This window comes from Pelobates fuscus, chromosome 1 (assembly GCF_036172605.1).
Source record: "Pelobates fuscus isolate aPelFus1 chromosome 1, aPelFus1.pri, whole genome shotgun sequence".
NCBI lineage: Eukaryota > Metazoa > Chordata > Amphibia > Anura > Pelobatidae > Pelobates > Pelobates fuscus.
Window position 1 is genome coordinate 488517388 of NC_086317.1, and position 27173 is coordinate 488544560.

General features: G+C 44.1%; 1 protein-coding gene across 2 annotated transcripts in view; it reads left to right on the forward strand.

Annotated features, from left to right (window-relative positions):
- LOC134600331 (ecto-ADP-ribosyltransferase 5-like) overlaps positions 1-27173 on the forward strand; it is an 88790-nt gene that overhangs the window by 49352 nt on the left and 12265 nt on the right. The window contains exons 1-3 of one of the 2 annotated variants that reach the window (XM_063445010.1): positions 12788-13040; positions 13140-13217; positions 19431-20136. In XM_063445010.1, coding sequence (XP_063301080.1) covers positions 13155-13217; positions 19431-20136 — 769 coding nt within the window. In that variant the 5' untranslated portion in view covers positions 12788-13040; positions 13140-13154. Of the gene's footprint in view, positions 1-12787; positions 13041-13139; positions 13218-19430; positions 20137-27173 lie in introns of those variants that run through there. The other variant, XM_063445009.1, reaches the window with a different exon arrangement.

Genomic DNA, 27173 nt, shown 5'->3' on the forward strand with positions numbered 1-27173 from the left:
GAACCAAACATCGGCTGCTGCAGAATTTCTTCTGGCCAGGGATATCACAGGATATTAAGCAGTACTGTAATACCTGCGATACCTGTCAGAGAGTGGGAAAACGGGGGGACCGATACAAGGCCAAACTACACACCCTGCCCATAATCGAAGAACCCTTTAGCCGGGTAGCGGTAGACATCATCGGACCGCTGAAACAAAAAAGCCCGTCTGGCAAGAAATACATATTGACCGTAGTAGACTACGCCACTAGATACCCCGAAGCAGTAGCCCTGACGAATGTACATGCTGAGACCATAGTAGACGCCCTCATGCGCATATTTACCCGTATGGGGATCCCCCGGGAGATTATTTCGGATAGGGGTACCCAATTCACGGCCGAGGTCACTCACCAGCTTTGGAAAGTATGCGGGGTCCGAGCTATCCTTAACTCCCCATACCACCCCCAGTCCAATGGCCTCTGCGAACGTTTCAATGGAACACTAAAACAAATGATCCGCACGTTCGTAGCAACCCAGAAAAACTGGCAGCGGTTCTTACCCCATCTCCTGTTCGCGTACCGAGAGGTGCCCCAAGAGTCCACTGGGTTCTCCCCTTTCGAATTGTTGTTCGGAAGGAGAGTAAGGGGACCCCTAGATCTAATCAGGGAACACTGGGAGGGGGGAACGACCATTAACGGCACCCCTATCGTACCCTATGTGTTGGAGTTTCGGAACCGCTTGGAGGAATTGACCCGGGCTGTGCGCAACAACCTCCAGGCAGCCCAGACACGCCAGCGCCGATGGTATGATAGGGGAGCCAGGGACCGCAGCTTTCAGGTCGGCCAGAAGGTGCTAGTTCTGCGACCCGTCACTACTGACAAGCTGCAGGCTTCCTGGCGGGGCCCATTCAAGGTGGTAGAGCAGGTCTGCGATACCACCTATATAATTGGCCCCTGCGCCGGGACCGGAGACAGACGCATGTTCCATGTGAACATGCTGAAACCCTACCGCGAGCACACAGAGGAGGTATCCGCCATCTGCGACTCGGCTGCTGAGGACGCAGATAACCTACCCCTCCCAGACATGCTAGCCCGAGGAACCCTGCAAGAGGACCTAGCAGCTGTACAGTTAGGAGAGCGCTTGAATCCTCAGGAAAGAGCTCAGGCCCAAAGTCTAATTAGGGAAAAAGGAGCCACTTTTTCCAACCTCCCGCGATATAACCCGTTAGCTACCCATCGAGTAGAAACCCTAGATCCGACCCCGCTCCGTCAACCGCCCTACCGCATTCCCGAAGCAGTGAGGGGGAACATGTACAAGGAGCTGAAGGAAATGCTGCAGTTAGGGGTAATTGAGCATTCGGATAGCCCCTGGGCATCCCCCGTGGTACTCGTGCCGAAGCGGGATGGAACTACCCGCTTCTGCGTAGATTACCGGAGGCTCAATGATAAAACCGTATCTGATGCCTATCCCATGCCCCGGATAGACGAGCTATTAGACAAAATGGCCAGGGGCAAATACTTAACCACAATTGATCTTTGCAAGGGATATTGGCAAATTCCTCTAGCCGAGGACGCTATTCCCAAATCGGCCTTCGTCACCCCATTTGGCCTGTACCAATTCAGGGTCATGCCATTTGGGATGAAGAACGCCCCGGCCACATTCCAGAGAATGGTGGACCGACTATTAGACGGGTTTCAGGAGTACACTTGCGCCTATCTAGACGACATAGCCATCTTTAGTTATTCCTGGGCAGACCATCTGGACCATATCGGGGCAGTACTAGACCGCATCAGAGAAGCCGGACTAACCCTCAAACCCAGTAAATGTCATATAGGGATGGCAGAGGTCCAATATCTAGGACACCGAGTAGGCAGCGGCCACCAAAAACCCGAGCCAGCCAAAATAGAGGCCGTAGCTAAATGGCCAACCCCCCGCACTAAAACCCAGGTATTAGCCTTTTTGGGGACCGCAGGGTATTACCGAAAGTTCGTACCTAACTACAGCGCCCTAGCCAAGCCCCTTACCGACTTAACCCGCAAGAACCTTCCTAAATTAGTAGTATGGGCCCCAGAGTGTGAACAGGCATTCCAACTCCTAAAAAATGCCCTTGTTAATGCCCCTGTGTTAGCTGCTCCCGATCCAACTAAACGCTTTCTCGTCCATACTGACGCTTCACTGTTTGCATTGGGAGCAGTACTGAGCCAGATCAGAGCCGATGGAGGTGAACATCCGGTAGCTTACCTCAGCAGAAAACTTTTACCCAGAGAAGTAAGCTACGCCGCCATCGAAAAGGAGTGCCTTGCCGTGGTGTGGGCCCTCAAGAAACTGCAGCTCTATTTGTATGGGCAAACATTCTCACTACTCACAGATCACAACCCGTTGGTCTGGCTGAACCGGGTGTCAGGGGACAATGCCAGGCTGCTGCACTGGAGCTTAGCGCTGCAGCCATTTGATTTCAACATCCAATATCGCCTGGGGAAGCTCAATGGAAATGCCGACGGGTTATCTCGACAAACTGAACTGGACAAGTGATTTGGGGGTACTCCTCCAGACATCCCCAAGCCGATCCGTTGGGATCAGACTGTGTATGCTGGCTTGGTTCTGGGGGAGCATTGTGGCAGAAGCAGCCACAAGAGACTGTTACCTGAAATGTTATATTGTATTTGAACTCTATGTCACTGAATGTACCTTGTATTTTAACAGCATCTTAATGTAATCGGTTCCCGAACCAGAAACTCTTAGCCGGTTCGGGAACCGATTGAAAGTACCGAATGCAAGACCACCCTGCTGTGGTCGTGTGCCTCCCCTTCATAGAAGGAAACAATGTTGCCAGAACCGTAATTGGGTTCGTGGGTGGCCGCCGTTCGCATAATAACCACGTGGCGGCGGCCATCTTAACTCCCGAACAGCGGTGTTTGGTCGTCGAGCGCCTGGAACTAAAATCGGACGCTCGACTACCCAGACACCGCTCAGACCTCCAGGACCACCAAAACGCACGATTCAAACTGCCGAACGGCCCGCCGTTCGGTAGGATGAATCCCCCAGACTAGGGTATTCATCCGAACGTAAGATTAGAGCCGGATGGCTGAAATGTTCGGTACCTTTTGTTCAGTGAAATAGACCGACCACAGGGCCAGAATCCATGGAGCTGTTTTCGGCTACCGAATCCCTGCAGTCAGTCAAATCTTTAAATGTCTTTAACTCCCGAACCCCTGGTCTGATCTGGGTGAATTTTGAGTATGTTGCTCACCCAGAACAGACCTACCAGGGGACCCCTCATTTGTCACCGTACCCCCTGTATTTAGGGGACATCCAGAAACTGGGGAAAACTCTGTTCCCACTAATGAGCTTAACTGTTAATCTAAGGGGAGGAGAGGGAGAGGAGGTGACTACGATGTGATTGGATATTTTAAGTTACCTCCCTTGCATGGGAAAAAGACATAAAAGCAAATGTGTGAATAAAGCTGACAGTTGACCTCCAAGCTATGTGTCGTCTAGTTCTTGGAGGGAAGGGATTGTAACTACGCTACCTGTTTTATACCTGTCTTGGACTGTTGTTCCTGTCTACCAGCGGGGCTACCTTGGATCATACCTCTACCCCGCTACAGGCGCTAGTTCACTTACCTCCATACAGATCATATGATTGGGCGCTAGTTCACTTACCTCCATACAGATCATATAATTGGCCTCTAGATTGCTTACCTTCATACATACCATGTAGTGGAGCTGCAATGCTGAGACAGAATATCTCTGCTGTAATCCACTGGAGCTGGAACTGAAGTGCTGTTTAGTAGATATAGCCCATTCCCCCAGTAACTGGACGACACACAGCTCTGGGAGTCAACTACCTTTTATTCAGGACATACAAGGCTTTTATGCACAGACCCTCTCCAATACATTAAAACAGGGGTTTTAATCCCAAGATCCTTTGTGCCTGAGAGATAATTGCATGAGCAAAAAACTATAATTCAATTATCTCTCAGGTACAGAAAATCCATACAAAAATACAGTACCCTAAAAGTGTACCCACCACACTCAGGAACCCCACAAAAAGTACATCCCCCGATAGCCCCAATCTGAGTGTACTGTATAACATATCCAAATATCACTCAGAATGGTTCGGTGGAACGGGAATGCCATTGAGGTAAAGTTTTGACCGTCCAGGCACAAGGCACTAGCCCAAAACAGTTCCAGAAGAATAGGTTTCTTGGCCGGTCTCTGTTCATGGGGCTCCTGTGCGAACACCATGCAAGGGAATCTCTTCATTTCAGGATACACATGCTCCCCCTGTTCGGTAGTTCATATCTCTTGACTGTCATTCGTATAGGTGGTCGGGAACCGGGACGAGCTGCGGTCTAAAATTTACTGGTGTTCGTGCGAGTGCCTAGCTGAAAAGAGTTCCAGGCACTCGACGACCAAGTACTGCTACCCAACTTCGGGAGACAAGATGGCCACCATTCTTTTGTTGAGCACATGCGTTCGGTTTTATGAAATGGCGGCCACCCAGGGGTAGTATTCATTAATTACTTCCCTTGCGTTTTTACACTTAAGTTGCTGGTGTGAATGTTCTAATGGGGTACAGGGGTGGTCCTCATTCGGGAGACAAATGATTATTGTTCGTATGAAGTACTCCTGAATGTAAAAAAGGGTAGAACAAAAAAAGAAGGGAAAAGACACTAAATAGGTGGTAAGGTCTGTCACAGACTATATGATTGGGTCCTAGAACACTTACCTCCATATTGACCATATGATTGGGCTCTAGATAGCTTACCTCGATACAGACCATATGATTGGGCCATAGATCTCTTACCTCCATTTACTTATTTATAAAATATTTTACCAGGAACAATACATTGAGATTTCTCTCGCTTTCAAGTATGTCCTGGGTCCACAAAACATTGCATTGTTACAATAGGGTACAATAAAATACAAAAACAATATTAATACACAATATATACAAAATTTAACATAGAACAGGTAAGAAATATATAATCAACCATGACAGGTGCATTCTGTTTTGAGATATGTAAAGATGGATCTCTTAACTGACCACCATCTGCTAACATTTAACATCTGCATACCTCATACCAAAATTTCAACACCATCAACTCTCCAACCTCGCAGAAACCTCAACTCCCTTGATCTCCAGCACTTCTCCACCACACTCCAAACACTCCTTTTACCCATCTCAAATCTCAACTGCCCTAACTCTGCAACCTCATTCTACAACTCCACTCTCTCCTCTCAACTTGACATCATGGCACCTCCTACAGTTAAACGCAGCAAGCGCCCCCAACTACAACCCTGGCACACTAAGCAGACCCGTTACCTCCAAAAATGTTCTAGAACTGCTGAACGCTGCTGGAGAAAGTCTCACTCTGCATCTGACTTTGTCCACTATAAATTTATGCTGCGCTCCTACAGCATGGCTCTTTCCTCTGCAAAAGTAAACTACTTCAAAACCCTCATAAGCACACTGTCCCACCAACCCAAACACCTGTTTCACACTTTTGATGCTCTTCTTCGCCCTGTGACTACCCCTCCTTCCACCACCTTGTCCGCCACAAACTTTGCATCTCATTTCACTGAAAAGATCTCTACAATCAGGAAAGAGATCTCTAATCTCTCTCCTTCCCCTATCATTATATCACCCAACCCCACTCCCCCTGCCATCCTATGCACATTTGCACCTGCTACAGCACAAGAGGTTTCTGCACTGCTCCTGTCCTCCCGCCCCACCACCTGCTCTCTCGATCCTATTCCCTCGCATCTCATCCGCACTTTGTCTCCCTCTCTTGCTCTTCCTCTCGCTAGCATTTTCAATCTCTCCCTTTCCTCTGGCACATTTCCCTCACCCTTCAAACATGCAACCGTAACCCCGATTCTGAAAAAGCCCAACCTTGATCCCAACTCCCCATCCAACTACCGCCCTATCTCGCTACTCCCATTTGCCTCCAAGATCCTCGAGAGAGTTGTGTACGCCAGATTGACAGACTTTCTCGAATCCAACTCTCTGCTTGACCCCCTTCAGTCTGGATTCCGCGCTGGTCACTCTGTCGAAACTGCTGTGACCAAAGTATCCAACGACTTAATTGCCGCTAAATCTCACGGCCAATACTCTATCCTAATCCTCCTTGATCTTTCTGCCGCATTTGACACTGTTGATCATCAACAGCTTCTTCACATTCTTCGTAACTTTGGTCTACAGGATACTGCTCTCTCCTGGTGCTCCTCCTACCTCTCCCAGCGCTCTTTCAGTGTTTCTTTCTCTGGTTCTGCCTCTTCTCACCAACCCCTCTCTGTCGGCGTCCCCCAAGGATCTGTCCTCGGCCCCCTATTGTTCTCTATCTATACTGCCTCCCTTGGTAAACTCATCAGCTCCTTTGGTTTCCAATATCATTTATATGCAGATGACACGCAAATCTACCTGTCCTCCCCTGATCTCTCTCCGCCCACCTTGACTCGTGTTTCTGACTGCCTCTCTGCGATTTCCAACTGGATGGCTGCTCACTTCCTTAAACTCAACCTGTCCAAAACAGAACTTCTAGTTTTTCCTCCCTCAAGTGCTGCTACTCCTGTTGTCTCCATCCAAGTCAACGGCGCTACTATCACCTCTACCTCGCAGGCTCGCTGCCTAGGGGTTCTTTTCGATTCTGACCTCTCTTTTACTCCCCATGTCCAATCGATAGTCAAATCCTGTCGCTTCCAACTCAAGAACATAGCGCGCATCCGCCCATATCTAACGCCGGACGCGGCTAAGATATTGTTTCATGCTGTTGTTCTCTCTCGCCTCGACTACTGCAATCCCCTTCTGATCGGTCTTACATGTTCCCAGCTTGCACCGCTGCAATCTGTAATGAACGCGGCTGCAAGGCTTATTTTCCTGACCGGCCGCACCTCCCACGCCTCCACGCTCTGTCAGTCCCTGCATTGGCTTCCAGTTAGATATAGGGCCCAATTCAAAATTCTGGCACTTGCTTACAAATCCCTACATAATGCTGCTCCAACATACCTATCCTCCCTCATACACAAGTATGTCCCGTCGAGACCCCTGCGCTCATCCCAAGACCTACGCCTATCCTCTGCCCGGATCCCCACCTCTGACGCTCGCCTTCAAGACTTCTCTAGGGCTGCACCTATTCTGTGGAACTCACTTCCCTCCTCAATCAGACTTTCACCCAGCCTCCACTCCTTCAAAAAATCTTTGAAAACTCACTTCTTCGTTAAAGCGTATCAATTAAACTGTCAGCAGGCTTCTCATCCCCCACCCCATGACTCCTTTCCTGCAACTGTCAAAAATGACCTACCAAGCACTCAATAAACCCTTCTCTAACAAACTATTTAATCCCCCTACTTTAACCCTTTGTGTCACTATACCCCACTCCCTCTAGCATGTAAGCTCATTGAGCAGGGCCCTCAACCCCCTCTTTTCCTGTACGTCCAGTGGTCTGATCTCAATTATGTGTCTGTTAGTCCACCCATTGTACAGCGCTACGGAATTTGTTGGCGCTATATAAATAATAAAATAATAAAATAATAATAATAATAACTTCTTCAGGACCGGCCTGTTTTTGCGATGTTGTACGTTAAGGTCCAGGGCTCTTTTAACACTTTTGTGGTATTTGTGTTTAGCTGTAATTTTCCTCTCATATTTACTGTTTCCATACAAGTTATATATTGTTTTTTTTCAGGACAAAAGGGGCTTTCTTTACATACCATTATTTGTATCATGTCATATAATTTACTTTAAAAAAAATAATAAATATGGTGAAAAACTTGACTTGACTTTTGCTTGAAAAATCTTTTACTTACCTACCAAAGCTAATGAAAAAAAGTGCTAAATAGATTCAAAATGTTGTCCTAAGTTTAAAAACACCCAGTGTTAACCAGCTTTTTTGCTTTTGTTTTTTGCAAGTTATATGGCTATAAGTACAAATAGGAAATTGCTGTTTTAAAATATATATATATTTAAAATGTATCAATAGTGACATTGTAACACTATTATCTGTCATAAATCTCTGAATCACACCTCACATGTACATATTTTTTTAAAGTAGACAACCCAGGGTATTTAATATGGGGTATGTCCAGTCTCTTTTAGTAGCCACTTAGTCACAAACACTGGCCAAAGTTAGCGTTCATATTTGTTTGTGTGTGAAAAAAGTAAAAAACTGAATTGAATGCTAATTTTGGCCAGTGTTTGTGACTAAGTGGTTACTAAAAAAGACTGGACATACCCCATTTGCAATACCTTGGATTGTCTTCTTTTGCAAATGGTATGCCATCATGGGGGTAATTCTCATTCCTGGGCTACCATACGCTCTCAAAGGCAACGTAACCAACCTGGCAATTTTCAATGTAAAAATATTTGACCCTTATATTTGACCCTGTAACTTTCAAAAACGCTATAAAACCTGTACATTGGGGGTACTGTTATACTCGGGAGACTTTGCTGAACACAAATATTAGTGTTTCAAAACAGTAAAACGTATCACAACAATTATATCATCAGTAAAAGTGCTGTTTGTGTGTGAAAAATGCAATAGAATTCACTTTCACTGACAATATCATCGCTGTGATATGTTTTACTGTTTTGAATCACTAATATTTGTGTTCAGCGAAGTCTCCCGAGTAAAACAGTACCCCCCATGTACAGGTTTTAGGATGTCATAGAAAGTTACAGGGTAAAATACAGTGCTAGCAAATTAAATTCTCTGGAATTGCGGCCTGGGTTATCAGGCAGGTCCCTCAAATTGCAATAAATAAAGTTACTTAATTATGTAAAAATATTACATAAATACGCATGTAGAATTTAAATATATATGCATATTTATATATTTGTAGTCTACGTGTATTTATGTAATTTTGTATATGGACATATTTATATTTCGTATTATTTTTATTTATTTATATATACATAGTTGTGGTCACGGCATAAAGCCGTAGCATTAGTAACATAAGACAAAAAGGGAATGGAAATGTCAGCTGTGGTGTGCCGAAACTGACGAGGTAGTAGGCCTGAAATAAAAGATTATTTTAATGATGTGAGCCGGGATATTCTTTTTAGAAGCTGTAGTGGCGGCTCCTATTCTAAACGAGTGACCAGAGTAGTTTGCCGGGTTCAATCCTAACCGGACCAACAACATTCTAACATACATCATGAACTTACTCGTAGTGAGCTCATTACCGTGTAAGGTCAGGAGTGGTTGTGTTGGAGCCATTGTACAGAAGGAAAAATATTTGTCGATAACTTCCACCGGACACCATTTATTACTAGTGGAGTAATAGGTGATAGTGACCATCTGTCCTTTGGCGCTAGTTTTGGTATGGTGTAGGGATAGCAGATAGTGATCTTGTAACTTCACCAAGTTTGACCTTGTGATGAAATTGGGGGAGTTATAGTTAGTAGTGGTGAACTCTTTGGGCCAAAGAAAACCATAAAAGGCCAAATAGATGGCTGTTTTAATTATACGATTAGTATGAGCTTCGAATGGTGAGGTGTCTAGCAGATTTGACAGTGACTGAAACAATAGATCGTGGATGGGTAGTCTGGAGGGTGAGGGTATAGGGGTGGAGTCTTTAATACCTTTAAGTATGGCTTTAACTTGGTAGGATGACAGAAAGCGTTGTCTATTAGGCCAAGTAGTGAGGATGTGATGTTGAATACCTGTGATATACAACTTAATGGTATTGAACGATAGTGTTAGATGAAGGTGGCAAAAAGAAATGAATGCAATGATTGTCTCCAAGGAAAATTGGTCAGTGATATTAAAGTCCAGCAAGAATCTATTGAAAACATGAAAAGCCCTGCCATATGCCTTCCTGGTGTTATCGGAAAGACCGAGTTGTGAGAGTTGTTGCCCGTGATAGAGCAGTTCTTTTAGTCCCAAACCATCTCCTGCCACTGCGATACCGGAGTTGGTATCAGGGTAGCTGTTGGTAGTGCTGCCCGGAACTCCTAAAACCGAGACCGTGATAAGTGATCAGCTGCAATATTGAGAACCCCAGGCACATGAATGCAAGTTAAAAGAAAACTGTGTTTTGCAGCTAGCCATGTGAGAGTCCTCATAAACCGCATGATGGCCAGGGAAGAGGAACGTCCCTTGTTTACAATATGGCACGTTGCCATGTTGCCCGAGAAGCAATGCACCGTATTCCCAGACCAGCAAGCTCCCCACTTAACTGCTGCTACCACAATTGGATAGAGCTCAAATAAGGCCGATGTGTCCTTGAACTTGGGGATCTCAGTATCTGTATCCACTTTTCTACCTGTAGCAGGATCTGGGTAACCCGGCTGGTTATTCCCATTATTAATTGGTCAGACCAATTTCCCCCAGTAACTGGACGACACACAGCTCCATGGTACAACCGTTGACAATGTTTCTTAGGGCACACAGCTTTTTATGGACAGACCCCCGCAGGGGTCTCCATCCAACACAATCCCAGGCAGGAGGGGGCTAAGCTGCAGATAACCATCTCCCGCTCTGTGAGATACCAACAGGCTTGGCGCCCTGGGACATGAAGGGGTTACAGGGTTAAAAAATATGTCACTAAATAGCCCTGGCTCCCATCTGAGATCCCTGCAAAAAGCTGGGTGATCGGTTGAACAGAGCCCAAGATATTAGCATTCAAAGTCTCGTGCTCGAGGCTCTGTACATCCCTGAAATTAGTTCCATGGAGTTGCTTGGTTTAGTCTGGCAAATTCAAACTTTGCGCCTAAACAAGGCAACAGCCAATCAGCTGAAAGGGCGCAAACCAAATCGTGCCAATCAGCGCTCGGAGGAGGAAGGACCAACTCACAGCTCCAGAGATTCCCTGCTGGAGCGCGTCCCTCTCTCCGGTGGACACCCCCACGCAGGTATCCGCAAGAGACAGCATGCTCCTGAGTAGCTACGATCCTAGCCTCGTACCTGACAGGTAGGGAGGGGTACAAGTTATTATAGCTCTGTTGGAGAGCGGGTAGAACAGTGCATTAAGACAGTGCGCGCAGGCCGGTTCAGGACACGAATGCTCCCCCTGGTATGCGTTCTGTGATACGAACCAGTTGCCCCCCAGGGGAAGCATGCACTGCTTGTTCCCTTGGGGTCTGTGGTTTTCACACCTAGTTATCAAGATGTGGACGTTCTAACTAAACGTTCTAAATGGAGTATCGGGGTGGTCCGGCGCACGAGGCGCCCCCGTGTGGTTAAAAGGTACTTTGCATGATTTAAGGTCAAAATTACAGAAAGGGGGAAAATTACAAAGGGGGAACGCACATTCCAGGAGGGCACATCCACACATAGGAAAGGGCAATTCAGTTAGACAGCGATCTCGCCACACTACCTCTGTGAATTACTATGCCGTCTGCGTACATGTGTACATTTTAAGATTTGCAGACATTAGGCAGATCATTTATAAATAATGTGAATAGCAGTGGTTCGAAAATGGAACCTTGAGGAACACCACACGTGACTAGGAGAGGGAGTCGCTGTCAGAAACTGACACATATTGCGATCGATCTGATACATACGATCAAAACCAGGTTAGCGGATGATCACCAATACGTGAGTTTTTGAGTTTGAGTGCAGTAGAACGTCGTGGTCTACTGTGTCAAAGGCCTTTGCCAAATCAAGGAAAATAGCTCCATACAGACCATATGATTGGGTCCTAGAACGCTTACCTCCATACAGACCATATGATTGGATCCTAGATCTCTTACCTCCATACAGACCACAAATACCACCTTGCCCGGTCACCTTTTATCACAGTTCTCCCCCCTTTTCCAATGCCCAATGAGAATGCTCCAGGACATCAGAAGGAACAATCGCTACCTATCAGCCAGGTTCTCTAAACCTCAACGGATCACTATTTGGACAGATTGGGCACTCCAATGAGAGCTATCCGGGGATATAAGACGTGTGGGTGTTCATAACTGTTTTCGTGTGATTTGGGGGTATTTCCAGTATTCGGCTTCCTGTATTGGGGAGATTATTAACTTAGTGAGCCTTGACTCCATTATCTCCCAGACACAGAGGCGCCAAGGCGGGATCTGTATGTAGTGAATGGAGACACCAGGCTGGCGGTATGTGCATAAAAGGCTGCATTCAGAACAGAAAAATCAGATATACTCCCAGAACTATGTGTGGTCTAGTTACTTTGGTTGAACAGAGCTATATTCACTGAAGGTTCTATTTCGAGCTGAGAGGAGAGTTTAGCGGAGGTAACCAGTCGGGTTACCTGTGGTCAGCTACATCAGTAAAAGTGCCAATTTATTTATTGATGCATGGTCGAAGGGTAAACAGACTGTAATGCCAGGAGAATGGGCTGCTGCTTCCATTATACGACATGTCACAATTATATACTATGTCTCCATTATAAGCCATGTCTCCTTTAAACCCGCTCAGTTCATGCAGTGCTCCGTGTATCCCATAGTTTTCCATTTGGAAGAGGCCTTTCCAACCAAGTCCTCGACCTGTATAAACCTTTCATCTTATGACAACCTACCTTCTACCTCCCCCAGGCTATCGGTATCTTTTGTCACAGAATGCACCTTTAAAGGTGATGTCACAGAACCCCCAGATTCCAACCATAATGCCTTTCCTCGCCTCACTCATTTATGCATCAATTGCTTTCCCTCTGTTTATTTGTAGATTGTGAGCACATCTTGTAATATCTCCTTGTTCTCATGTTTGTGTCTATGCTATAAATCTCACACCCTGTGAGTGATATAAAAACTGAAAGTGCCTTTGTTGACAGTTTGTGTGTTCTCTACACCCACTCTTTAAGCAGTGAGACGTTTTGCAATCTGCCTTTATCCCTGGGACCTTTATAACGCTATATTTAATGCTGTGTCAGGGTCTGAATCCAGCGTTCTGGGGGACGATGAGTGTTCGCTCTCATTACTGGCTGATACTGATACCATGAGCTAGTTTATTGCCAGTCCTTGCACTCAGCACTAGTGTAAGCTCTCTATATATAGCAACTGTCAGCCGAGGGCCGAACGCTCAGCTCATAACACTAACTAACTATTAGTATACAAAGTCAGAGAGGGGTCTCCTTAACAGGACTGTGTCTCAAAATACAGTAAGTCTGCCTGTCTGTCTGTCGCTCTGTCTTTCTGTCTGTCGCTCTGTCTGTCTGTCTCTCTCTTACCTTGATTGATAATATAATATTATCTTATAGGAGTACGGATTATCAATGAAGCCCTCCCTGTTTCCCTGCATTTTTCTTGGTGTCTACATTTTATTTACAAACCCGCAGGTATAGTATTTTATCACCTTTATATTTATTAGTTTATCTGATTATTAAATATGAGAAATGTGTCATTAGAGGTCTTGCCTGTGACTATTAATATACTCGAATTAAGGATCATTCTGCAGCTCATTACATGGAGAGCTTTCAGAACAGGGTATTACGCTTTCTTTTGGTTGAATAGCTTCTTTGCCCTGCATCACGCCTGTAAAGTTATATATAAATACATCATAGCATAAATAACGTGTTTAGAAAGAAGTTTATCCAGTAAGCGCTGCCCATGCGCTCTGTATTTCAGAGTCTTCTTTCGCTGCTAGCATTTATTACAGAAAAAAGAAAAAGGGAATTTTTATGAGATTCTGGCATTATATTCGTGCTGTTATTTTCTTTCTATTCAGATCTATTTAGTTTTGAAAAAAGAAAAATATTTTGCTGCTTTTAAAAGGACCACTATAGTGCCAGGAAAACAAACTTGTTTTCCTGGCACTATATTGCCCTGAGGGAGCCCTCACCCTCAGGGGTCCCCCTCCCGCCGGGCTGAAGGGGGAGGAAGGGGATTAAACACTCACCTTTCTCCAGCGCCGGGCTCCCTCGGCGCTGGGACTCTCCTCCCTCTTCTGACGTCCCTGGATGAATGCGCATGCGCGGCAAGAGCCGCTCGCGCATTCAGCCAGTCTCATAGGAAAGCATTCTCAATGCCTTCCTATGGACGCTAGCGTCTTCTCACTGTGAAAATCACAGTGAGAAGCGCGGAAGCGCCTCTAGCGGCTGTCAATGAGACAGCCACTAGAGGCTGGATTAACCCTTTTGTAAACATAGCAGTTTCTCTGAAACTGCTATGTTTATAGAAAAAAGGGTTAACCCTAGCTGAACCAGGCACCCAGACCACTTCATTAAGCTGAAGTGGTCTGGGTGCCTAGAGTGGTCCTTTAAAGCATAAACCCGCCTCCTTGATCACAAAATGTCTTCCTGTAGGAAGGTTAACCGTGTAGCTCAGCCAATGAGATATTAGATTAAACTGAGTTTCTGACTTGACTCCACCCCCAGAATGTTTCAAAGCTGTGCTAAATAGAAAGGGTGAAGATAAAAGGATTGTGATTGGCTGTGGGGTGGAGTGCTGTCAGCCAAATGGTTGGCTCTGATCTCTCATTGGCTGAGCTGAGTACATACTCTAAGTATGCTTAATAAGGAAGTTGCACAAAAAGGGGGCTCATTGCTAAGGGGGCGGAGTTACACTGCAGAATGTTTTTCTTTTTTAACAAAACTAGATTTGAATGTGAAAGAGATTTAAATCTGGAGAATAATAAAGCCTGAATATCAGGCCCATGGACCTATTAAGTTGTGTTGATGCCTGAAATAGGACTGGAGTTATAAATTAATCGGCCTCCCATTTTCCAATATTTAAACTAAATTAGTGCCCTATTCTTTAATGTTTAACAAAAATAGATCTCATTGGACTCTTCTAAGTATCATTAAGGGCTCCTCTATACCCCAGTAAGCAGTTTATTATGGGACCTGAGTACCATCTAAGTATCATTAAGGGCTCCTCTATACCCCAGTAAGCAGTTTATTATGGGACCCGAGTACCATCTAAGTATCATTAAGGGCTCCTCTATACCCCAGTAAGCAGTTTATTATGGGACCTGAGTACCATCAGTGATTATCCATCCATTTGGGACCCAGTGATATAGGGCATGAATGCAGTTTATTTTATATTATTTTTGTGGTGCATTTGTCATCCAACAAGCAAATAAAGACATTACTATTATTACTATTTATAACAGATTGGTCATGGAATACATCAGTATATGTCAAGATTACAGCACCATTTTTGGGGGTATACATGCACTTTAACTCTAGCCTAGCAAAGAAGCAGGAAAGTACATCACTTGAAGCAGGCAGTAGCCCTAGGTAGATATGATTGAACAAGGCTTAAGTGTAAAACGGTACTGATGTATTAATGCAGGAACATAGGCAGCTAAGTACTTTTAGTTTAAATTTGTATGCTCTTGGGGGGTGTAAGAGAAACGTGGGAGTTGTTCGTCTTCCACTTCGCTATTAAATTAGGTTGAAGGTAACAGGTAAAAAAATGTGGCAATGTATCGTTGAAGCCCCCTTTTGCAATGTGCACTCAGCCCTGGTTAATAGTTGGGCCTAAACATTAAGGGATGTGGACCAAGCTGATCTGTGCAGTAGCCCCCTGACACAGGTGACTTCTGAGAGCATACAATGAATTATTCAGTATTGCTGTGGATAAGCCCACCAAATACAAAGAACATAAAAGGACTTGGAGGATATCGCAGAAAACAATAGTGTGGCGGCCACCCTGAGAGGAAGAGGGGTTTCGCCATCAGAGATGTTCTTTCCCCCTATTCAGAGTGATGCTACAATAATCCCAAACACAATAATCCAAAGAGCGGTATAGCTTGTATAGCTGGTTCCCTACAAGCATGAGACAAGGCTCTGTGTTTAAGGTGAAGTGAACTGGTTTTAATGGGGACCACACATGGCCTTTTATGTGAATGCCCAACGAAGGGGTTTATTGTAACACATTCCAGGGGCATTCCCCACTGGACCTGAGAGGGGACTGATACAAAGTACACAACATAATTACATTAACTCTCCGGTCCAGGACATGTACATTAATAAACACCCCTTTAACAATAAGGTACCCCGTCAACTACTATTTACCCGGATAGCCTGGATCTGAGTGGCCAACATATCCAAAAAGTGTCCAGATCCCATGAATGCAGCCAAAACGCCACCGGGTATAGTTTAGCCTGTGCGGTCGGTCTTTTTTGGGAGTACCAAATACCATAAAATCATGAATGTAACAGTTCGTGCGTACACTGGTTGTGTACCCCTCGTTCAGGAGTGTGCTTTCCCCGAATGCCACTCTTCCCAGATGAATAGAACCAAATGTGTGTGAAGATGGAAGTCCCAGCGGTGTTCGCTCCGTTGAGTGTCCGATTTTAGTTCCATGCTGTATGCGTTTGCGGCTATAGATGGCCACCACCATGTGTTTGTCCATATGAATGGTGGCCACCCAAACGACTGCTTAGAATGTTGTGGTAATTGCAGTTTGCAAAGGTGATAATGAGGTCAGGCAGATCAATGAGTGGCACACAACTGTTCTGGGTGGTCTGTCCATTCAGTACTTTATTCGGTATAATAGCTATATGGTTCCCAGGTGTTCGGTGAATCCCATATACCGAACTACCCCATGTAACAAATAGAAAGAATTAAAAAGAGGGACAATCCAAAGGTAGGAGAATCTGTCACAAAAAAAGCGATAATAATAGTAATATAAAATCCAAAAAAAATTTTAAAAAAAAAAAACATTAAAAAGAAAAATGTTTATTTACAGCTACTGTCCATAAGGGCAGTCAAGCCCATCAATTTGGGTGATGGTGTGCACAGGAAATGGTGTTGGGAATGGACAATTCCTACGGAGATTCAAGCAAGGTGGTTCAAAATAAAAGAAGTTCATTTAAAAGAAAAAACAAAAATGAGTTGCACCTTCTCGATATCCCAGCGATGATGCCTGGGTGTCAGTTGCTGCTGTGTGTCCATTAAGGGTAGTCCCAGAGCTTGAAGGAAGACCTGGGACTCATTGAGGTCTGTGAGCCTGTGTAGGGAGCCGTCTTTAGTAACTTTAAGCGACCAGGGGTAGCTCCATCTGTAAGGGACCCCTTGCTACTTCAGGATGCTGGTGACCAGGTGTAGAGGAGAGCGTCTCTACTGCAGAGTTGCTTGTGACAGATCTGAGTGTATGTGACTCAAATTCACAGGTGGAGAAGTCCTGGACAGCAGAGAGAACTGACATTTTGTCTAGTGATGACACAAATTGTACAATAAGATCTCTTGTGGAGGAGCTCGGGTCCTTCATTGGAGTCGGGTATGCGGTAACAGCCATCAAGGAGTATGACCTTAGCTTTTTTTAGGTGTTAGCCATTGATGGGACAGATAGCATAAATAGTGGGGTAGTTCAGCCATAACCACCTCTTCAGGTACTCCCTGTATTTTCACATTGTTGCCTCGACTACTCCCTTCATCAGTAAGTCTCCAGGATCTTGGGAGTTTCGTGCCATAGCCTTATTCCACTTCTGCAATCATTTCCCTATTATAAGACAGGTCAGTGGTAGTGTTTGTTGTGGATTTTGCAGTGAAATTAGCATTGTAAAGCTGAATTAAGTGTCATTTCATACGGAGCTCATGCGAAACACGACTTCTCAGTTTAGCCTGTAGCTCCGCCCCCTAGAATGTATGCAAATTTAAGTAATGAACCAGGGGTTAAAGGTGAGCTGTCTCCTCAACATTATTTCGTAATATACTGATCATTTAATCAAGTATTAAAAGGAAATAGATTCTTTGTTAAATTAAGTATATGTAAAAACTAGGTCCGATAGTGTTTGAATGTGACTGGGTCTGATGATGTCACTACGCTGTGCAGGGAGTGAAGCCGGGAAGACAATAGAGACTAACTGTTACATTCACACACTGTCGGACCGAAGGTGTATGTATATGCATGTATTCATGGCTGTGCATAAAGCATGTTTGTGTTTTAAAATATACATACACATAGGAAGGGAATTGACACCCCAGGAGTGGGGAAGGGCCTTCTCAGCCCACAAAGGTACAACACAGTGCACCTCTCACTTAGAGATTTCTAGAAAATTACTATACAGGTGGCACCTCACCCCTAGCAAATTGAACAGAATGTACAACAATACCGATGCCAAGTGTTGGAGATGCCTGGAACCAAAAGGAGACACATTACATATCTGGTGGACTTGTCCACATATACGCCCGGTATGGGAAGGGGTAGAAGATATAATTAAAAGTAGTACAGGCACAAAGATCCAGCCTTCTATAGAATTGTACCTACTCCACATTTTACCACAGAATCTCACGAAACCCATACGAAAACTAGTCTCTCTCATCACGATTGCAGTAATGACCTTAATAGCCAGAAACTGGAAGTCGTCAGCGATCCCCACCAAAACAGAGATACTCAACCTAACATCTACTAATGTGAAATATGAAAGATTTGCGGGAACACAAGGGCAGGCAGACCGCACTAACACAGAGACATACAACATGTGGCTCAAATATGAAGCAAAAACCCACACAACAAATAGACACACATCTTATGACCCACTATGAAAAATACAACAATCAACACTAGCCGAAGGCGGAGAAGGAACAATGACATACGCATACACAAATAGTAACCCCGAAAAAGGAACACGTAGTTTAAGCGCAATAGACCCAACTGATAAGCCTAGATTGAACCTGATCCAACAGAGAACCTTGACACAATGAGAAGCGTACATAGGTTGTAAATAGATTCTTGTACATAGTTCTTGTAGATGTGTTTTATGTCTCTTCACAGCAGCCATGGTACCCCCAGCACCACTCAGGGGCCGGATGACTTTAATAAGACCATGTAATTAACCATAGACACGCAACGTCACCAGAAAAAAATCCTAGTACATATGACGTATAGAATCCAAGCAAACTTGACAAGTTGTCGTGTATAATGAATGCTATGTGACCCCCTCCTCCTTCTTTTTTTTGTACCCCTCAAACGTTTACTCAAACGTTAACCTTTACGTTTACTTGTATGCAAACACGAAAATAAAAAATTGTCAATTATAAAAAAATATATATATACATACAGTCTGACAGTAATAATCATGGCAATCACATGAACCTCTTCATAGCAAGGGGTTCGGCTAATCTATATACTATTACAGTCCTTAGAAGTACATATAAGATCCATCCCTACAGCCAGCAGTTTCATGAGTGCTGACTCTATTAGATCCCTGCAGCCAGCAGTCAAGCAGAATCGCACTTTCTATAGTTCTACCTCTGATTGTCTCTTCTATGATAGAGTTTAGGCAATACTTATCAAATATATGCAATTGTTGGATGAATTTAGGTAAAGTACAATCACCATGGAAACCAACAGAATATTCTTCCACTAATTTCAGGGCAATGTTCCAGTTTTAACAGCTCAGACACAGTAATGGAACAAAACTGTTATGAAGTTACTATGTATGAAGTTACCTAGTTCTTGTCACACAGGCTCCTAGGACATGTGCGATAGCAATGATCACACTACAATAAGTCAAAATAAACAGAGAATCCATTTTTACCTGTACGTAGTTGATGTCAGTGTGACTCCTGTAACCCAGATTGTGTCATTTGGTTCCACAGACAGACGGCCAGAAAGTGCAGCTTGGCATGTACGAGGATTCCTTCGATGATCAATATTTTGGATGCATTGAGAAGATAGAGAAAATTGTACAGAAATTGCTGGAGAAAGAAAGAAGCGAAAATGCTGATTTTAATAGCACTTGGGAGAGTGCTGCCAAATCCTGGCCAACCAAAAAATCCTCGCTGAAAACGCTTCCCAAGGGATTTCAGGATGAACATGGCATTGCCTTACTGACGTACACCAATATGACTAGTCCTGTTTATAAACAATTAAATCGGGGTATTAGAGAATATGGTGCAGATCCAGAAAGATTCAAATACCATTCATTACATTTTTATCTTACCAGGGCATTGACATTATTGAGAGACAGTTGTAAAGGAGACCCCTTCTACACATACCGAGGGGCTAGTAAAGTGCAGTTTGAGCCCCCCACTGGCTCAAAGCAAGATGTAAGGCTCAGTCAGTTCTCATCATCGACTACTGACATCAAGGAGGCACAGCAGTTTGGCAATGCTTCCTTTTTCAGGATTACCACATGCTACGGAGCTGACATACAAAGTTTTTCTTCTTTCCCATCTCAGAAAGAGGTCTTGATTCCAGTGGACGAGGTTTTCCATATATCCAGCTATAGCAAAGAGGGGAACAAATTTATCTTGACAAGCACAAACAGGAGATGCAGTTTTTATAACTGTGACTTCCTAGGAGGTAAGTTTAAGAACTGGATGAAGAATCATTAGGGTCTTGATGTTGTTCTGTAGTTATTTATATGTTACATAGTTACATAGTTACATATCTGAAAAGAGACTTGCGTCCATCAAGTTCAGCCTTCCTCGCATTTGTTTTTTGCTGTTGATCCAAAAGAAGGCAAAAAAAACCCAGTTTGAAGCACTTCCAATTTTGCAACAAGCTAGGAAAAAAATTCCTTCTTGACCCCAGAATGGCAGTCAGATTTATCCTTGGATCAAGCAGTTATTACCCTGCATTGAAAGATTATATCCTTGAATATTCTGTTTTTGCAAGTATGCATCTAGTAGCTGTTTGAACATCTGTATGGACTCTGATAAAACCACTTCTTCAGGCAGAGAATTCCACATCCTGATTGTTCTTACAGTAAAAAAAAACTTTCCTTTGCCTTAGACGAAATCTTCTTTCTTCTAATCTAAACGCATGACCTCGTGTCCTATGTAAAGTCCGGTTTGTGAATAGATTTCCACACAATGGTTTGTATTGGCCTCGAATATATTTGTATAATGTTATCATATCCCCTCTTAGGTGACATTTTTCTAAACTAAATAGGTTTAAATTTGTTAACCTTTCTTCATAGCTGATATGTTCCATTCCTTTTATTAATTTTGTAGCCTGCCTCTGCACTTTTTCTAGTGCCATAATATCCTTCTTTAGAAAAGGTGTCCAAAATTGCACAGCATATTCAATGTGTGGTCTTACCAGTGATTTATAAAGAGGCAAAATTATATTCTCGTCCCGAGAATGAATGCCCTTTTTTCATGCATGACAATACCCTACTGGCCTTGGCCACTGCTGATTGACATTGCACATTGTTCACTCCAGACACATTTTTATCATAAACACCTAAATTGTTAATTTTTTTTTTTTTACTTTAATATAAGTCCAATCCGTCTCCTTACCTTTGGGAGAGCTGGAGTGGTTTCTTTCCCTGGGAAAGTAGGGACCTGTCCCCAGGGTCCTGTGCAGATCCTTTCCCTGAGGTCCAGTGTTGGGTTGCTCTGATAATCTTGCTCTGCTCCCTTATGCACCGTCTAGTAATGCTGGGAATTGAGTGACATCATATTACATGAAATAGAATGTGACGGCAAATAAGAACCATTCGGCCCATTTATTCTGCCCAATTTTCTAAATACTCTAATTAGTCCCTGGCCTTATCTTATAGTTAGGATAGCCTTATGCCTATCTCCTTATACTCCTTCACTGTGTTACCCTCTACCACTTCAGCTGGAAGGCTATTCAATGCATCCACTACCCTCTCAGTAAAGTAATACTTCCTGTTATTATTTTTAAACCTTGCCCCTCTAATTTAAGACTATGTCCTCTTGTTGTGGTTGTGGCGGACTGCCTGGCACCCTGACCGGGTGCCTCTGCCAATCGATACTACCTAGTGCTCACCGAGTACTTCCAGCACTCACCGAGTAATTCCAGCACTCCACCAGACACCATCAGCACCATAGTCCCCACGTCCAGTGTTACAGCTTGGCTGGGAACTCGCCATCCTCCACCCACCCTGGACCCAAGACAAGGATCCAGCTTCCAGTGGGTAAACCTCTCCTACTCCAGAGAGTATAGCAGGAACAGCTCTTATAAGAGCTAGTGATTATAACCCAGGGGAGTATTGTGATATAGCAATCCCCAGAGAAGATACAGTTGTTCCCACCACACATGAGATGAGACTCACTTTAATGAGGCCACACTTTGCCTTTTATGCAAGTCCCCATGCAAGGGGCACTCCCACCTGGACCTGATGGTAGACTGCAGGACAAAGTCACAGACCAATGACAATACAGGACACTCCCATATCCAATCACACAATCCCTCCCCTCTGCCTGGGAGGTAATTGAGTCAGGAACTGTACTAACTCAATTATCTCCAGGCAAAAAAACCCACACATTTTAATAAAACCCCCAAAATAACTTTAAAACATACAAAACCACCACAAATGGGAGTCATTTATTTGATCAACCGCATGCATGGTCCCATGCCCAAAATAGTTCCAGAGAATCAGGGCTTGCGGTCGGTCTAGTTTGTTAGTCTAAAAACTAACAAACCACTGAACATAGTCAATGTTCTTACCCTGGAGCCTGTTCCCCTCATCCAGACGAACGGTTCCACCGAACAGTGTCCTTCTAACTTGTATAGAACCGAACGCAGGCGATGATGGAAGTCCAGCGGTGTTCAGGAGTTTCTGTGTCCAATTTTAGTTCCATGAGATTCATGCCCAAACACCGCTGTCTGCGTTCATGTGAACAAGATGGCCGCCACCTCGTGGTTGTCCATAGGAATTGCGGCCACCCAGACGAATATTTAGAACACTGAGGTGAGAACTGTTCCAGGGTGTTGATGGGTGTTAACAAGCTCCCGGGTGGTCCCTGGTTTGTGCGGTTATTCGGGACAATCTTAAAATAAGTTACTTTCGCCACAGTGGTAGTTTTTCTTCTTTTAAATATAGTCTATACCTTTACTGTGTTGATTCCATTTATGTATTTAAATGTTTCTATCATATCCCCCCTGCCTCGTCTTTCCTCCAAGGTATACATGTTAAGTTCCTTTAACCTTTCCTTGTAAGTTTTATCCTGCAATCCATGAACCAGTTTAGTAGCCCTACTCTGAACTCTCTCTAAAGTATCAATATCCTTCTGGAGATACGGTCTCTAGTACTGCGTACAATACTCCAAGTGAGGTCTCACCAGTTGTGACAGACCCATCCGTATGGACTAAAAATACTGTGTTCGTCTGTTTTGCCGTTGCATGAATTCCCCCATTCGTATGCCTGGATTAAGGGAATGCATTTGTTTGCCGACCGCAACTACCGAACGGACGGCCACCCAGGAGAGAAGTGTGCTGCTAGTTAACCTCTTGATCCCAATTAGAATGTTGAGGTTAACCGCAGCCACTTCTCAATTAAGACCGAAGACAGGGTGGTCGTCGTTCGTATGTCGACCACGAGGCGGCGGCCATTTTAACTAGGCGAAAGCCCAACGGTGTTCGAGGATTATTTCATGGAACCTCCTGTGTGTGATTAAAGTTCAATTTACAGAGCATGAGATAAATAACTTTTAACCCCTTAAGGACCAAACTTCTGGAATAAAAGGGAATCATGACATGTCACACATGTCATGTGTCCTAAAGGTGTTAAAGTAAATTATGTCTGTTTGAAAATGAAACTATTTGGTTTTAATGCAAGCTGTGTCAATCAGAGCCAGGGGAGATGTGGCTATGGCTGTATAAACAGAAACAAAGTGATTTAACTCGTAAACGGCAGAGAATTGAGCACTGAAACTGCAAGGGCATGATCTATAGACCAAAACTGCTTCATTAAGCTAAAGCTGTTTTATAGTGTCCACTATAGTGTCCCTTTAATGCTAACTGCTTTGTCAGATTATAGCCCATTTGTACAGATTATAGCCCATGAATGCTATATCATGAAACTATTGATGTACCTCACCGATAGCGTTTTGTACCACATGCCTTTTGTAATCTTTCATTATTGATTTTTGTACTATTTCCACTGTCAATTTATTCAGAAAAAAAGGAATATCCAATTTATAAAAATCCCCGCTTTGAACTGTAGTTTTAATTTAATTTAGCTGTGTTGTCCTAAAATTATCACTTTTGTATTCATTTTCCTGTTTAGTTTATTTCTTGACAGTTCATGTGGTGACAGCTCTCGAACAGTGGTGTACATACCAGGGTCGCAGGGGTCGCGGCTGCGACCGGGCCCGACCCACCAGGGGGCCCGGCCGCCCCTGCGACCCGGTATGTATGTCACTGGGCCAGCCTCTTCTCCTGGGGGGGCCCAGGAGCCGGCCACCTCCGGGCCCCCCGAGGCTGGCCCTGCTGTCACCCGGCGGGCTGGCTGGTCCTGCGGGCGCGCGAGGGAGCACTCTCCCCTGAGTGCTTCCTCTTCAGCTCCCTCGCGCACCGCAATGATACCGGAGCCGGAAGATGACGTCATCTTCCGGCTCCGGTATCATTGCGGTGCGCGAGGGAGCTGAAGAGGAAGCACTCAGGGGAGAGTGCTCCCTCGCGCGCCCGCAGGACCAGCCAGCCCACCGGGTGACCGCCCCCCCAGGAGCCCAGCAGCACCACTGGACCCCAGGGAGTCCCCTCAGCACTCCAAAAGGTAAGGAGGCTGGGGAGATTAAATTTAAATAAAAATGTGTTAGTGTGTGTGTTAGTGTTACTGTGAGTGTTACTGTGAGTGTTACTGTGAGTGTTACTGAGAGTGTTACTGTGAGTGTTACTGTGAGTGTTACTGTGAGTGTGTGTGTTAGTGTGTGTGTTAGTGTGTGTGTTAGTGTGTGTGTTAGTGTGTGTGTTAGTGTGTGTGTTAGTGTGTGTGTTAGTGTGTGTGTTAGTGTGTGTGTTAGTGTGTGTGTTAGTGTTACTGTGTGTTAGTGTGTGTGTTAGTGTTACTGTGTGTTAGTGTTACTGTGTGTTAGTGTTAGTGTGTGTGTTAGTGTTAGTGTGTGTGTTAGTGTTACTGTGAGTGTTACTGTGTGTGTTAGTGTTGCTGTGTGTGTTGCTGTGTGTGTTGCTGTGAGTGTTACTATGAGTGTTACTATGAGTGTTACTGTGAGTGTTACTGTGAGTGTTACTGTGAGTGTTACTGTGAGTGTTACTGTGAGTGTTACTGTGAGTGTTACTGTGAGTGTTACTGTGTTTGTTAGTGTTACTGTGAGTGTTAGTGTGTGTTAGTGTTATTGTGTGTTAGTGTTACTGTGAGTGTTATTGTGTGTTAGTGTTACTGTGAGTGTTAGTGTGTGTTAGTGTTACTGTGAGTGTTAGTGTGTGTTAGTGTTACTGTGAGTGTTACTGTGAGTGTTACTGTGAGTGTTACTGTGAGTGTTACTGTGAGTGTTACTGTGAGTGTTAGTGTGTGTTAGTGTTATTGTGTGTTAGTGTTACTGTGAGTGTTAGTGTGTGTTAGTGTTACTGTGAGTGTTAGTGTGTGTTAGTGTTACTGTGAGTGTTAGTGTGTGTTAGTGTTACTGTGAGTGTTAGTGTGTGTGTTACTGTGAGTGTTAGTGTGTGTGTTACTGTGAGTGTTAGTGTGTGTGTTAGTGGTACTGTGAGTGTTAGTGTGTGTGTGTGTGTTAGTGTGTGTGTGAGTGTTAGTGTGTGTGTTACTGTGAGTGTTAGTGTGTGTGTTACTGTGAGTGTTAGTGTGTGTTTTACTGTGAGTGTTAGTGTGTGTGTTAGTGGTACTGTGAGTGTTACTGTGAGTGTTACTGTGTGTGTTAGTGGTACTGTGAGTGTTAGTGTGTGTGTTACTGTGAGTGTTAGTGTGTGTTTTACTGTGAGTGTTAGTGTGTGTGTTAGTGTTACTGTGAGTGTTAGTGTGTGTGTAACTGTGAGTGTTAGTGTGTGTGTAACTGTGAGTGTTAGTGTGTGTGTAACTGTGAGTGTTAGTGTGTGTTACTGTGAGTGTTAGTGTGTGTGATACTGTGAGTGTTAGTGTGTGTTTTAGTGTTACTGTGAGTGTTAGTGTGTGTGTTAGTGTTAATGTGAGTGTTAGTGTGTGTGTTAGTGTTAATGTGAGTGTTAGTGTGTGTGTTAGTGTTAATGTGAGTGTTAGTGTGTGTGTGTGTTACTGTGAGTGTTAGTGTGTGTGTGTTACTGTGAGTGTTGGTGTGTGTTAGTGTTACTGTGAGTGTTACTGTGAGTGTTACTGTGAGTGTTACTGTGAGTGTTACTGTGAGTGTTACTGTGAGTGTTACTGTGAGTGTTACTGTGTGTGTTAGTGGTACTGTGAGTGTTAGTGTGTGTGTTAGTGGTACTGTGAGTGCTAGTGTGTGTTTTACTGTGAGTGTTAGTGTGTGTGTTAGTGTTACTGTGAGTGTTAGTGTGTGTGTAACTGTGAGTGTTAGTGGGTGTGTTACTGTGAGTGTTAGTGTGTGTGTTAGTGGTACTGTGAGTGTTACTGTGAGTGTTACTGTGTGTGTTAGTGGTACTGTGAGTGTTAGTGTGTGTGTTACTGTGAGTGTTAGTGTGTGTGTTACTGTGAGTGTTAGTGTGTGTTTTACTGTGAGTGTTAGTGTGTGTGTTAGTGTTACTGTGAGTGTTAGTGTGTGTGTAACTGTGAGTGTTAGTGTGTGTGTAACTGTGAGTGTTAGTGTGTGTGTTACTGTGAGTGTTAGTGTGTGTGATACTGTGAGTGTTAGTGTGTGTTTTAGTGTTACTGTGAGTGTTAGTGTGTGTGTTAGTGTTAATGTGAGTGTTAGTGTGTGTGTTAGTGTTAATGTGAGTGTTAGTGTGTGTGTTAGTGTTAATGTGAGTGTTAGTGTGTGTGTGTGTTACTGTGAGTGTTAGTGTGTGTGTGTTACTGTGAGTGTTATTGTGTGTTAGTGTTACTGTGAGTGTTAGTGTGTGTGCTACTGTGTGTGTTAGTGTTACTGTGAGTGTTACTGTGAGTGTTACTGTGAGTGTTACTGTGAGTGTTACTGTGAGTGTTACTGTGAGTGTTACTGTGTGTGTTGCTGTGTGTGTTGCTGTGTGTGTTGCTGTGTGTGTTACTGTGTGTGTTGCTGTGTGTGTTGCTGTGTGTGTTACTGTGTGTGTTACTGTGTGTGTTACTGTGTGTGTTACTGTGTGTGTTACTGTGTGTGTTAGTGTGTGTTACTGTGTGTGTTAGTGTGTGTTACTGTGTGTGTTACTGTGTGTGTTACTGTGTGTGTTACTGTGTGTGTTACTGTGTGTGTTACTGTGTGTGTTACTGTGTGTGTTACTGTGTGTTACTGTGTGTTACTGTGTGTGTTAGTGTTACTGTGAGTGTTAGTGTGTGTTAGTGTTACTGTGAGTGTTAGTGTGTGTTAGTGTTACTGTGAGTGTTAGTGTGTGTTAGTGTTACTGTGTGTTAGTGTGTGTGTTAGTGTGTGTGTTAGTGTGTGTGTTAGTGTGTGTGTTAGTGTGTGTGTTAGTGTGAGTGTTAGTGTGTGTTTTACTGTGAGTGTTAGTGTGTGTGTTAGTGTTACTGTGAGTGTTAGTGTGTG